Raw genomic sequence first — 14320 nt, 5'->3', positions numbered from 1 at the left:
TACTGTTTCGGGACATATGGGTAAAAAGTGTAAGTTCTTGCATTAAACTCTTAATGCTCCAAAATAATGATGCATGAAAATCAATATTGTTATAAATTTTTGACCAAATCAATGCTGTAACACCCACATTCAAAACATTCCACTTCGGTGTTTATTTTTGGAAAATTTAGCATATTTAATGTTTTCCCCTTCAAGAAATCAATTTTTTTTTGGGACTAAAAGGGTATAATATATAAAAAAGATAAATATGAAAACGTTACCTTTGAATAGGTATAAAGTTGTTGAAACGATTTGATGTAGTAAAAGTGAAAAAAAATTTTTTTTACTTTTAAAAGAGATACTGTTTTGGGACATACGGGTAAAAAGTGTAAATGTAAAGGTGCCTCAAGGGTTAATACACCTGCAGCCATGGAAGTGATTGTAACACTGAAATTCATTGACTTGGTGGTGTGACCCAATACTTTTGGTATACATTGAGCTGTTTGAATCAATGTCCTTAGCTCCAAATTTACAGTTAAATTGCACTTATAAATCCATTTCTTTTACTCCTTTCACACTATTTCATATTTGCATTGCTTTCAATAACATAGAAAGATCTGCTGCCTTATGTAAAGAATGCTAAAGCATCACCTTACGTTGTATTTAACACTTTAGGTTATATATAATTTGATCCCAAGCTAAGTCAGCTGCCGAAGATTTTTTGGACATGTTGAAAAATTTCATGGCATCAGCTCCACAGCACTAACACACTATATATTTTACATATATGTACATCACATACATGTACATGGCAACGATGACCCATTAATATTAACTAGACAACAGTATGAAGATCCTCCGTCTGCGAAACAAGTCCCTCAAACCAGCATGCAGGATGCATTAAAATACAGGTGAAACTGATGGCCTGATCCACTATCTTAATAATCTAGCTAATATTTATCTGACCGGTATCTCTTGGATCGATTTGACATGTTTTGTAATTCACAAACAAACAGCATGACAGCGGCCTTAATTGTTCCACGCTGAGGTTGGCACATCACAATGCATTTCAGTTGTTGTATTTGGATTTCAGAGAATGGAAATGCGTATTTTATGTTAGGTTGTTTTTGCTGTTTTAATGCCTTAATCTTTGTTTTTTATGCTTTGTGTCAGTGTGATCCGGCAGTAAATTTCCATGTTTGTCCCTTCCATTGCCTTAGCTTTTCATTATTGAAAACCCGTCTTTGACTCCTTTTTCTATTGTAGTCACCTGGACTTCCATCTGACAGCGTCCCTCAAGACCTGAACTTCAGCAGGGAGAATCTCAGTTTTGACTTCAAAGACACCGACATGAAACGCCTGTCCATGGAGATTGAGAAGGAGAAGTGAGTTGCCCATCCATTTGGAAAGTTTAGTTGGCACCTTGTAGAGTTTCTAGCACTGTGGTTCCATGTGATTGAGTGCTTTTGAAGAATAAATATTTAATCAATAAAAGGGAATGAGTTTTTCAAATGTTTTCATAAGACATGGACTGTTGTAGAGTTGTACCATGAAGAAGAACACCTTAGTTTTAAATATGCACTCAAGATTTTTGTTAAACACATGGCCACAACATCAGTTCCATCTTATGATTAAGTTAGTTTGGTCAAGTTTAAACACTTGGTTGAAAATGTTACAATTTTAGAGCGTAGATAGCCAATGAGTTAATGATTTGTAAAAAGATTAAACCATGCTTTAAGTATATTCTTCTAGAACAGACTCCTAACAGAAAATATTGTACATAATGTAATTCTATGCATTAAGGTTTTCCTTATTTCAGAAAAAAATATATTGTTGAAACTCTCAAAAATATTACTTGAGTTGAATAAGCAAATACACACAGTTAAGCCCAAAATTATTCATACTTTTGGTTAATTGGAAGTTATTTTCATTTAACCAAAAGGTTTATTTCTGATAGAAAATGAGACTGCTTCAACATAATAGAGCAATGTTAAAGGTCTGTTAATTTTTAAAATTTATTTGATCTGTTTTTATTAACTCTCTTAATGCCATGTTAAAATTAATTAATACCCTTCTCAATAATCAGTAAAAAAATTGCTATTCCGTCAATCAAACCCTTAATTGCTGACCAGTAGTTTGCATGTTTCCACTAGTTTTTTTTATGATTGATGAGCTTTTAGTTTGGAACATCTTCTTGCAGTCACCCTGATCTTATAGGTCTTTCCACAGGTGCTCTACTTGATTCAAGTCAGTACCCTGATTGGGCCACTCCAAAATGTTAATACTACCTTCAGTAAGCAGAAATGTGTTGGTAAAAGATTAAAAGCTGTCTTTAAACCAAAATCTGTGAGGGGTATGAAAAATTTTGGGCACTAACTACTTAATGTATCTTGCTTTACAAGCAGTTATTTGCAATATTCATATTGCACACACTGCTTTTGTGATGAGGATACATTTTGCAACCTTACTTTGTAACACTACATGCTTCTGGTCTACAGTGATTATTGTTACTGTATTTTACAGCTTACTCCTAACATTTTTTTTTTAAAGAGTCGAGTACATGGAAAAGAGCAAGCACCTTCAAGAGCAGCTGAATGAGTTGAAGACAGAGATCGAAAGTCTAAAGCTGAAAGAAAGGGAGAGTTCTCTGGACATCATTCACAGCCAGAACACAGAACAGGGAACCAGCAAGCACAGCAACTTTAAAAAGGTTGGTATGAGCTCAATTATAACTGGCTTTCACTACAGTATGTGCCAGAAAAACATCACCACATTATTACCTTAGTCCTTGAACACTGAAATGTTTGACAAAAATATACAAAGAAGAGTCCAAGAAAGGGCAAGACATAATGCTGTTAAACTGATATTTTACGTAGTTATTGACGGTAGTTTCTGATAGCATTAGAAATCCTAAGATTTTTGTTAAAAGTTTGATGCATGACCTTTTAAAAAAAACTACTGAAAATGTTTGAGAACTAGGCATTTTACAGCCCATGGACCACACCCAACCCTTTAAATATTTCCAATCATTCTTGAAGTGTTAATTCTGCATGCAAATCCAAATATCCTGCTTTTATTTTGAAAAACCTGGTTTTACTTTGAAGGTGACTGCTGTTTACTTGTTTGGGTAGCTACAGGCTCAAAAGAGGGACTTGAAATAGAATGTAGATTTTCTTTAGTCTCACGAGAAAGGGCTGCACAATATATCATCGTTGCACAGTAATAATATTGCAAATATGATAAAAAATTGTTAATTCCAATTGTCACGAATACACACCTTGCTTGTCAAAAATGTATCTAGCTGCTGAGTCTCACTGGTGTAGATCTCAACACCTGACAGATGATACGAAAGGTCACAGAGAAAGTTGGAAGCAAGAATATCCTATTACAATTACTTAATATATGCTAAGAACTGGTTTATTAAGCACAATCAAAAGACAAAAAGAAACAATTAGCACATTATAAGGAGTGATGTAAAAAGCTTTCAGCTCCTAGCTGAACATTAGCTGGACATTTTTTTTTTCTTATATATATTTTTTTAATTGTAATTTAGTTCAGGTAATGATTGGGTCACTAACAATCATCGTCAGTCTTGTGGCCCCTTGAAGAAATGGTTTACTCCAGTATTAGAGTAAGAAATACCAACTCTAAAAATATTCTAGAAAGGTGAAACCTGTTGTGGAGTCTCAAAAAGTGTCAGAAAATGTCTTTAGCAAGACATCTGTGAAGTGAAGCCAAGGGCTTTGCTCCAACATGCGTGTACGGACATCCAAGTCACACAATGATAAGCTCATGTGCAGAAAATAAACTAAGAAACTAATGCTGCATAAGTTAATGTAGAACCATGCTTGCAACGTACCAAGGTTTAAAATATCCCACAAACAAACCTATGCCATTGTGAAAGACGTAAGGAATATCCACTGGAAGAGACAATCACATCTATTGCTGATGCATTATGTTTTATGCCAATCCATTCATCACAGCCTAACCTGCTAAATGACCTGAGTTGATGAGTTAAACATTGATTTAACATCATCTTCTCAATGACAACTATCATCACTTCTCTCGTCTTCTCTCATACAACAGTCAGGCTGCGCTGTCTATTATATTAAAGCAGGATATTGATTCTCCAACCATCACTTTGTAACAGCTTTCCTCGCTTGGTTCCCTGTTCATTCTTCAGCCTGCAGGTTGATTGTTCAGGGATCTGTAGTCATTTTTCATGTTTTACTGTGACCTCCGAATGTGCTCAATGATTGCCAGAATTAACTGTATTAAAATGAAAACCCTTAGAGGACTGATAGGTGACATTGTGTTTATGTATTTGTCTCTTCATCTCAGCCAATGTCTGAGTGAGTAACCATTTAAGTCTTTGAATCTTAACCTTGAGGAATTTTATAATTGCATTTATTTTTTAAATTCTGTTTCCATTGTTCTTTTAGGCTATCTCCATCTCCCTACTGTAAATCTAAGATAAATAAAAACAGTCACAATAAATATTTAAGTTATGTTCCTAGCACATTGTGTAGTTGATTGCACAATCCATTTTGTTTCTGTGTGTAAAATATAGGCCTACGTGTAAAGGGGGCGCTAATTGATTTCTGCTTGGTCATCAGTCATTTGGATTGAAAGGGGAACCTCTGACACGAAGGAGGAGAAAGAGTAAGAGTTAAAACTGTTAGTTTAATTGCACCAGTGGTGGTCTACATTCATCTTATTTGAGACTGCAAGAGCACACTTCACTGTAGTAAAAGACAAAGGGAAAAAGATAAATAAAAAAAAAACTATAGATCAATTGAAAACATTTGGGGAAAGACAAAGTAGCCAGCCTCTCAAGCAAGATTTAGCTGTTCATTCACAATAATCTCAGTGATGTTTTAAGGGCAGTAATGCACAAAGATTTTAATGACAGATGCTTGAGAAAGAGGAAAGAGTGAAATTTATATGAGCACCAAACACGGAAACAGATTTTTAACAACAGCCTATAAATCAAAACATCCAATCCATGTTGAGAGCTGAAGAAGCCTTTTGAAAGGGAGATGAAACCTCTTCAGTGAACAAAGAAGACGATCCAGTTGGGTACTTTTCACACTCTGGATGATTTATTATTGACACCAGCCTGTAGTCCTTCTAACAATAAGAAAAGTCAGACTCAGTTTACTCAAAACTATATAAATAACCCAAAGACATTCATGGATTCTGCTCTGTGAAGCGGTGAATCCAAACTGGAACTTTTTGGGTGTATGAATCAGCAGTATGCCTGGAGGGGAATGAAAAAAGCACATGCAGAAAAGAATACCATGCCTTCAGTGAAGCATGGCAGTGTCTCAGTGATGCTGTGGGGCTACTTTGCTTCCTCTGGGACTGGAAACCTGCAGCATGTGGAGGACAAGATGGAGTCATTTAAGTACCAGGGAATCATGGGGGAAATTCTCATACCATCTGTGAGAAAGCTGAAGCTTTGGTGTCTTTGGATTTACAAACAAGACAATGATCCCAAGCATATTTTAATGTCCAAAAAGGCTTGGTTTCAGAGGAGGTCCTGGAAAATACTACAGTGGCCATCGCAGTTGCCTGACCTAAATTCTGTTGAAAATCTGGTAGGATTTGAAAAAAGCTTTTGTAGTGAGCAAATCCAAGAATATTAATTAAGTGGAGGTCTTTGCCTGTGATTCGTGGGCTAAGATTTCTTAGCAATGCTGCCAGAAGCTGCTGTTTGGTTATGCATCATGCTTGCAGCCTGTCATAACAGCCAAAGATGTTGCTTTACTACGTACTTGTTGAAATTTTAAAACTGCAGTATGCATTAAAAGTGCAATTTTGTGTTGAATTTTGTGTTAATAATTTTTTCTTGCAAACAGTTACTAGTTTGTGTGTCTTGCCAATAATCCTAATTTGCAGTGCCTAAAAGAGGCTGAAAAATGTTGGGGGAAGTTGCGGCTGTTAATTAGATGAAACAGATGTGAGGAGTCTTGGTCAGAGATACAAAATGCTTTCCTCACATACGATCTTTGTCACCTGAACTATAAGTGTCCTATTACAAATATCTGCAGCAAAACAGGAAAAGCCAACAAATACATTTTCATCTGGGAATCCTGGTAAATATAATAGACTGCAGACAAACTTTTCTTGCTTGAACTTTTTAACATGTGTGGAGTCAGCTACTTCCATAGAGTCTTGCAAACTTTTCCAAATTTTATCATACTAAAACAAAACCTTTGATGTATCTTTTTGAGATTTTTATAACATAAAACCTTGCATAATTGAATACAAAAGAACAGGATTTGTGATTCTTAAATGTTTAGGTCCAGACTTTGACTGGGCCAATCTAACACATGAAAATGCTTTGATCTGAATCATTTAACTGTAGCTCTTCCTGCATGTAAAGGGTCATTTTTAGTTAATCCTTGATCTGTATGGTGTGACTCTTGGTCTTCATGACACTGTTTGTTCACTAATGTTCTCTAGCAAACCTGTGGGGCCTAAATTGCCCGCCGGTGGATGCCATTCACTCATCAGATTACTTCTGAAGCCACTTGGTTGCAAGGATTTTTATTGAGGTGCATCAGGATAGAGGGGGAATACAAATGTCAAACATTTAGTTTTTGAAAATATTTTTAAATCATGCATCTTTTCGCTTCCACCTTACAGTTTTACAGTACTTTGTGTTGGTCTGTTACATGAAGTCTCTATGAATTTAAGGCGTGTTGTAACGTAACAAAATGGGAAAACCCTAACCCCATGGAAAAAGATTAGAAAGGTGATAAGCATACTGACACTGCATTCATTGGTAAAGAACTCTTTCGCAGTTCCCATTTCACTGTGCCTGAAATATTTAATCCTTTAAGGAATATAGACCAGCCCTCGGAGTGAATACAGAGTTTTTGGAATAATGGTAAAGGCAAATTATGAAATGGACTTGGTTCTGTGTCCGTTCTGCAAAATGGGATGAAAACTTTTAGGAAGGTTGAGGTTGAACTAAAATGTTCCCTTACTGATGAGTCTCCTGGAGTTTAAACCATGGAGAGGTGCTGAGAATGCAGTGACTGAAAACCAGGCAGGGATGAGGTGATGAGGGTTGGGGAAACACCAGGAATACAAAAACAGAGGGAATGTGGAACAAAATATATTATCTACTAGGGAAAAGAATCAGAACCGGCTGCAGCCCTAGGCACAGTTTTTCTGCGTCCAGATCTCTCTCACCTCAAAGTGATTAATGAACATTCCCTTTAATACGGATCAGGGCGCCTTTGCCCTTCTCCCAGGTCATAATTTCTGCTCTACTTGTGCTGGGCTTTTTCAGGAAAGCTCATTTACAACAACTCCACCACAAAATGAAAGCTTCAGGGATTCTGTTTTAGCTGTTTAAATGTTTTAATGCATTTTTGGTGCATAATCTAAATAATTACATCGTGTCACACAGAGAGGGTAGACTGTTGAGGTCAATTTCAGTGTGTGCTTAATAGCAGAGAAAATAATTAACCTAATGGAAACTAACTTTTATTCTATGCCATTCACAGATATTTTCCAAATAGAATTTATCTGTGGACGGCAATATTGGATAATTAGACAAAGGGACAGTCAAGGCTTTTACAATCTTAAGCAATATTCAGACAGCCTGGCTGCAGGGACAATGCACACAAATCAGTAAATATTGCTCAGTAAATCCATCCCTCTCTCACACCTTATCTAGTTGGATTTGCTTAAGTCCTTCATCTGCATTTCCCTGAAATAACATGGATTTCCTAAACTGGCCTCCTTCATCCCCAGCACTGTACTATTCACCTTGGCAGTAACTTTAATTCCAGTTATCCTGCAGCTTTTACAGGAAGGAAACTGACTCTCTCTTCCTTCTGTTTTAAAATGATGAGTCAGTGTCTCACTGTGCTATCAAAGGTTAAATTGAATTGATTTAAATCCACGACTCACTCATTCAATCCTGGACAAAATAGAATTTAATTTTGGGTTCTTTGCTTCAGGAATCAAACTGAGAAAAAAGCAGTAATTCAAAACTAATCACAGAGTTTTTAAAGTTTTTATTAAGTCAGCTGTTTGCAGTCCGAGACCCAGGTTAAAATGTTTTCTTCTTTCAAGATGAGCTAGGTGAGAGATTTATCATCCCTGCTGTTTTTTGCCATCTTCATTTTATTCATAAAACACTAAACATTTGACATTTTTAGGTGTGTTCGCTTAAAAATCAGTACGCAATTACAGCAGGTGAAAACTACAAAGAAATTCAAATTTTCTGAGTTCCAAAAAGAAAATAGGCTTTTTTTTTGCAAGTTTTCGTCATTTGTTTTGTAGCTTAGAGTTCCTGCATTGGTCAAATTATTCAAATTATTAAGTTTTTGTTCAAAGTGCCCCTTTCACTTGCAAAAATGAGCAGTTTGAACTAAGGATGTTTTTAGCATGACATTTATAAATGATCTTATCGGAGTCCTTGACTCAAATAATGATATATGTTGCTGGTGTACCATTAGTGATGCTTAATGTCCGCCACGCCCTTAGCAAGTAGTTTGGAAGTCTTTTGCAGGTCCAGTTTTTAAAAGGCCACCTGTTTTTAGGTGCCCAGCTTGCAAAACTGTAGCTGTGTAGAGGTAATGCACATTATTGTGTTGATTTAATGAACAAAAGTTGCTATTTCTACTCTTTACAATGATATTTAGTTAGAGACTGTGTTGGGTGCTGCTGCTGCTTCCTGTGTACCTTAGGTATTCACAGACAGCTGTAGTGGAGAGCTGAGCAGGGTGCAGCTGAAGCACTTGTCATTAAAAATTACCATCATAAAAGCAAAGTGCTAATTTTCTAAAGCAGGAAAACAACTTTTGCGGTCAGTTTTGTCTGCAGACAATGAGCTATAACTGCAATAGTTAGCATTTGACTAGTACTACAACTGATTGCTCCTCAAAAGAAAACTGGCAACAACTTACAAATTCAATTACATTACATTTTACATTATTCAGTTACATTCCTGCCTGTTCCGTGCAACTGCAAGGAACAGGCCAGAGATGCGTTTCTTTTTCAAAAAATTTAGTATTATTATAAAAAAAAAAAAAGCAGGAAACAAAAAAACTGGACAAGCGACCTAACAGTTTCTTACATGTTCGGTCTGTAGCATTTCTAGTTCAGACAGACGTTTTGTCTGGGAAATACAGCTGAGATAGAGGAAATATTCCTGAACCAAGCAGTTCTACTTAACATGTTTGACCCAGAATATGACTCAGATGATCCTTGAACTATGATGGAAGCTAACAAAAGGCTGAAACAAGCAGTGACAAGGATAATGATTGTCTTCAGAGAATGAAACCGAAGCAAACCTATTTATATGTTTTTCATTTGACTTATTTCCGTGCATTTTCACCACTCACAAATGTCGTGTTCTGCTGTTTCGCCACAGTTATGAGACATGCCAGAGCCAAGGGTTTAATGGTGATAACATATCTTGGATTGTTTATGTTTAAGTGGGCCTGTCGTCAGTCTGTCTTCCTGGTGATCGTTGTTGGCAGTCATGACATATGATGCGATTAGGTTGCAGGCTCCAGTTGGATATAAGGTTCCTAAATGTTTGTAGTTGTGGTCTCTCTTGACCTTTCTTCATTTGCACAGATACCTGTAAAAATTCATCAGTTTGCTGCTATTCTTCTTTTATAATTGGCCACTAGTGTCCCATGCAATAAGTTATGATAATGTGCACATTCCCCAAAAGGACACTAAAAATCTTAGGATAAGGATTCTAAATCTGCTAAACTTTAATCTGACAACTTAGACGTTTTAGCAATGATTAAGAGATGTATTTATTGTGGTGCTGCAGATTTTATGATCTGTCTTACAGCAGTAGTTTTAACTGAAACATATTTTACATGAAACATATTTGTAGTCTAGGGTAGAAACGTACATATTATGTTAGCGATGGTAACTTAGGGGTAATAGAAACCGTGCCAAATGAGATAAACAGATTTTACTTGACATGTTCAGGTTGTGTTTTACACATTGTATAGCGTGATATTCGTTTTTGCTGTCTCTGAGAAAACTCTGGGGCAGATGACTTCTAATAGTCTGTGACAAAACCCCTCGAGTGTGGCCTTCCCCTGACAGAAATGGAGCCTTGGGCTCTCCAGTCTGTAATTAAATTTTTAATGGGATGACCTTAAAGATTGTCAAAGTTTGGTACTTCTACGTTTTGCTGAGGTGATGAACTCTAATACATCCTTCATCACTGATTTGGAGGAACATTTGACGAATGCACCGTATCCAAAGTATGAACTAAAGAAAAACGTAGCGTTTGATCTTTAAATCGTCACAGTTTGAGAAATTTGAATTGTGGAACACTTTCAAACCTTGACACCATTGCAGACTCCTATGATGCAGCCAACTGTCATGAAAAGAAACTCAGCTAGGGTGCCACAGCTTCCCACCTTGCACGCTCATGTATACACACTCCAAAGGGCCTGTTGACAGCTGGAAAATATGAAAGCCAGGTTCAAGTAATAATTTTTTACCTTGCAGATTTTGTTTTTGTTACGGCGTTTTATGGTCTTCTGTAGACTGCTTCACACTGCATTCATTGGGATTATAGAGCCTTGAAAAAGTATTTATACCCCTTGAACATTTCCACATTTTTTTACATTACAACCACACAACTCCCTTTTGTTTAGTTAGACTTTATGCACAAATGAATACAAGAAGTTTACAATTCTGAAGAATGGTTTAAATTTTATTTTCAAAGAAAATCTGAAAAGTGTGGTGTGCATTTGTGTTCAGCCCCCCTGAGCCTATGTGTAGAACCACCTTTAACAGCAATGGCAGCTGCAGGTCTTTCGGGCATGTCTCTACAAGCTTAACACATAGAGACTGAGTTTTATACCCATTATTATTTGCAAAACAGATGATGCTCAATCAGGTTGGATTGAGAGCATCTGTTAACATCAGTTTTTAGGTCTGGACTTTGACTGGGCCATTGTAAGAGCTAGATAGGCTTTGACCTAAACCATTCCATTGTAGCTCTGGCTGTATGTTTAGGATTGTCCTGCTGGAAGGGGAACCTTTGACTCCATGTCAAGTCTTTTGGAGCCTCTATCATGTTTTCTTCTTGGATTGTTCTATATGGAGCTCCTTCTATCTTTCAATCAGCTTATCTGACTGTTGCTGAGGAAAAGCATCCCTACACCATGACGTTGCCACCACAGTGTTTTACGCTGCGGATGGTGTGTTCAGAGGCAACTGTGGCTGAGTAGGAAGAGTAGTTGTCTTGCAATCAGAAGGTTGTGGGTTCGATTCCAGCTTCCTCCTGCCATATGTCAATGTGCCCCTGGGCAAGGCACTTAACCTCAAGTTGCCTACCGATCTGCGTATCGGTGTATGAATGTGAGTGCGATTGGGTGAATGTGGCTCTACTGTAAAGCACTTTGAGCGGTCTGTATGACTATATAAGTTCAGTCCATTTACCATTCAGGGCGATGTATGGCTGCACGATATTATGGACATTTTGCGATAGCGATATTGTAGTTAAATATTGTGAAGTCAACATCAGTGGTGATAAATACATATTTTAAACACTACCCTTTCCTCAACTGCTATAACAATGCTTCCAGCTCTCTATCTGACCTTTATCTTTTTGGGAAATGTCATCTGTGTCAAGTTCACCAAGAGCATCTACTGTAGTGAAACTTCATTGAACACCTGAATGCATCATTGCCATGCAAATTATTGATTCATTACAACTGTAATATTATAGCCAACAAGGATGGCAATCCAAAAAGTCCTTTGCACAGACTGATATTGCAGTGGATTTTATTTAGAGGTATCTGAAGCACGCTGATGACAATGTATGCCACACTTTTCAGATTTTTATTAGTAAAAAGTTTTGAAAACCATGTATGATCTTCCCTCCACTTCACACTTATGTTACATAAGCTACTTTTTGTTGGTCTGTCACACACTTCAAAAACATTAAAATAAAATACTCAAAAGTTTGTTGTTGTAAATTTACTTAATCTGAAAATGTTCAATATGTATGAATACTTGCGAGGCTCTCCAGGCAGACTTTAAAATATTTATCGTTTGTGTTGATTGCTGGCCTGCTCTACATTTAAAATGTCTGTTTTTCTCTCGCTGACCTAAACTTTTTATGATCCTTCACAGCTTACACTACAGAGCACCAAGTCAAGGGTTGCCTTTTTTGAAGAACTTTAAACTTCGTGTAACCGTGAGGAACGTCTGCGTTCTACATTCCTGACTGCATTACAAACCTTTTACTGCTGGAAGCAAAACCAGCCAATGGCCAGGAAAATATCCACTGCTTTGAACTCATAAACTCTAAGAGAAAATATATCTAAAGAAAAACAGAGTCTGTGTTTACAAAACGACTGTGTAAGAGACTTTGATAAAGGTATTTCTAAATCATTTGTGTGGAAATTATTAAAGTCAAATAATCTACTTTGTCAATGCTAAAGGAGAAGCTGTACTGCTTCTATTCTATCATTAATCTAATACGATTATACTTTGGGTATTTGGAATAGTTAATGTATGATGTCCAGTTGGAGTGAACTACATTATATGAGTAATGAACTATTCAGCAGTTCACCAGGGAAATAAACCACTAATGTTACCCAAACCAAACGTTTGATATCTATATATACTAATCTGTGTTGAGTATTTTGTTTTACCTTGCCTCTGCTGAAGCACTACAGAGTCAGCATATTATGTTCTGTTAAAATTTGTCTTCATTTAAAATGTATATTTCAGCTGCAAGTTAAGGTCATTTCTCTGCCATCTTAAATGGAAAGAGCCATTTGTTAAATCAGTGGAGTTTACGATCTGTGGAGAATATTAAAAATGTGCTGAACACTGAAATCTCCGTCAGGTTTAGAAGACGTTCCCTGCCTCCCTTTCTGCGGCGAATGTAGATGAACTGTTACCTATGAGGCCTTATTAACCATGTTTACATTGTGAATACATATTTGATATAACAGATAGGGGAGTCTCTAACCAAAATAAGGTTCTATTTAACCTGAAAAGGAGACCCTAAGTACTGGATGGTCTTCTGAATTTAAACTAAGCTTCTGAGATATTTTTTATTTTGCAAATGTTGTTTGTGCAAAAGAAAACCACTTTAATTAGCATATATTTTGAATTAATGTGAGTTTTTGAATTAATTCCTCCTTTCCCTTGGAAAGCAATTAACTTGGGAAAATGTAATGTGAAGAAAACATGAATTTTCTAACATCTGCTTTTAACAGGGATAACCAGTTTTTCAAATGAAGTTTGTAAAGCTGTTTCACTGCATATACAATTTTACTGAAAACCTAACAGATGTTTATGTTTTGCATATAAAATAAATGAATATTAGAATTACATTTGAGTCGGGTTTTTTTTTCCTTCCAAAAACAGATCTTTGTGTTATTTTGGAAGATGGTGATGAATGTCAGCTTTGATGTTGCTGCTGCCAGGAGCCTCTTCCTCCCTGCCCAAAAGACACCCAATTACACCTATGAAATGAATCAAGTGTTACATAAGCAGCCTCCATCTTGTGTCGAATCACGTACCCTGTTTGACTGAGTGACAAGGTTTTTTGTGTGTGGTTGCGGATACGTGGCTGAACGGAGTGTGTCGCATGCTCGGCGCATTGTGCTGGCATATGTTGGGTTTTAGCACAGAATGTGTTCCAACTTGTAGTTTTAGGTGCCCTCAGAGTGACAGCAGGTTCAAGGAGCTCCTCTGCTGCCATGTCACCTTCCTCTTGAGCTTAGAGAATGGCTTCTCTCCACTGGCATTTCAGATTTGTGACAGAGTGACGTCTTCAGGGATGAACTGTGCACAGAGGAGAGTGGATGGTGTTGTAGGGGCATCAGGTAGAATTGACAGATTCCTCTTCATTGCCCCTCAGCACTGTTCTCTTAGCGAGATAGAAGAGGGAAGGAGATGGGGGAGTGGAGGGGAGGGGTAAAAAAAAAAAACTCCCACATCTTTGTCATTCATCCACCCTCCAGGGATCACAGTTGACGTCACACCTGCACATGCTGAGGTGTACACAAACACATCCATCGTGCAGCAAACCTGAAATTTTGTCAATTTACTGCAACTTGTGAAAGGTTTAACTAAAGAAACAAGCACACGCAAAACTGTTTTATATTCTACTTTGCAGAGGGTGTTCCTTATATCATTATTTCTAGGTGGCCTAAAAAATTACTAGTTTGCTTGCTTTATCTTCCGTTACTCAGTCACCCCATGGTTTTTAATTTCTGTGCGGGTTGGGTTTTTAAACCTAGGCCTTGTTAGAACCACAGCCATGGGGACAGTATGAATGCCCAGTATGAGCTCTTCTGGAACTTTTAAAATAAAT

The 14320-nt window shown here is 37.0% G+C and overlaps 1 protein-coding gene across 2 annotated transcripts in view; it reads left to right on the top strand.

Moving 5' to 3' along the window:
• nf2a (NF2, moesin-ezrin-radixin like (MERLIN) tumor suppressor a) overlaps positions 1–13332 on the top strand; it is a 39101-nt gene extending 25769 nt beyond the window's left edge. For both annotated transcript variants that reach the window (XM_047381857.1, XM_047381856.1), the window contains exons 14-16: positions 1246–1364; positions 2530–2689; positions 12121–13332. In XM_047381857.1, the coding sequence (XP_047237813.1) occupies positions 1246–1364; positions 2530–2689; positions 12121–12171 (330 nt within the window). In that variant the 3' untranslated portion in view covers positions 12172–13332. The remainder of the gene's footprint in view (positions 1–1245; positions 1365–2529; positions 2690–12120) is intronic.
• Positions 13333–14320: the final 988 nt, after the last annotated feature.

This window comes from Girardinichthys multiradiatus, chromosome 12 (genome assembly GCF_021462225.1).
Source record: "Girardinichthys multiradiatus isolate DD_20200921_A chromosome 12, DD_fGirMul_XY1, whole genome shotgun sequence".
Taxonomy (NCBI): domain Eukaryota; kingdom Metazoa; phylum Chordata; class Actinopteri; order Cyprinodontiformes; family Goodeidae; genus Girardinichthys; species Girardinichthys multiradiatus.
This window is presented reverse-complemented; position numbering and strand designations above follow the sequence as displayed.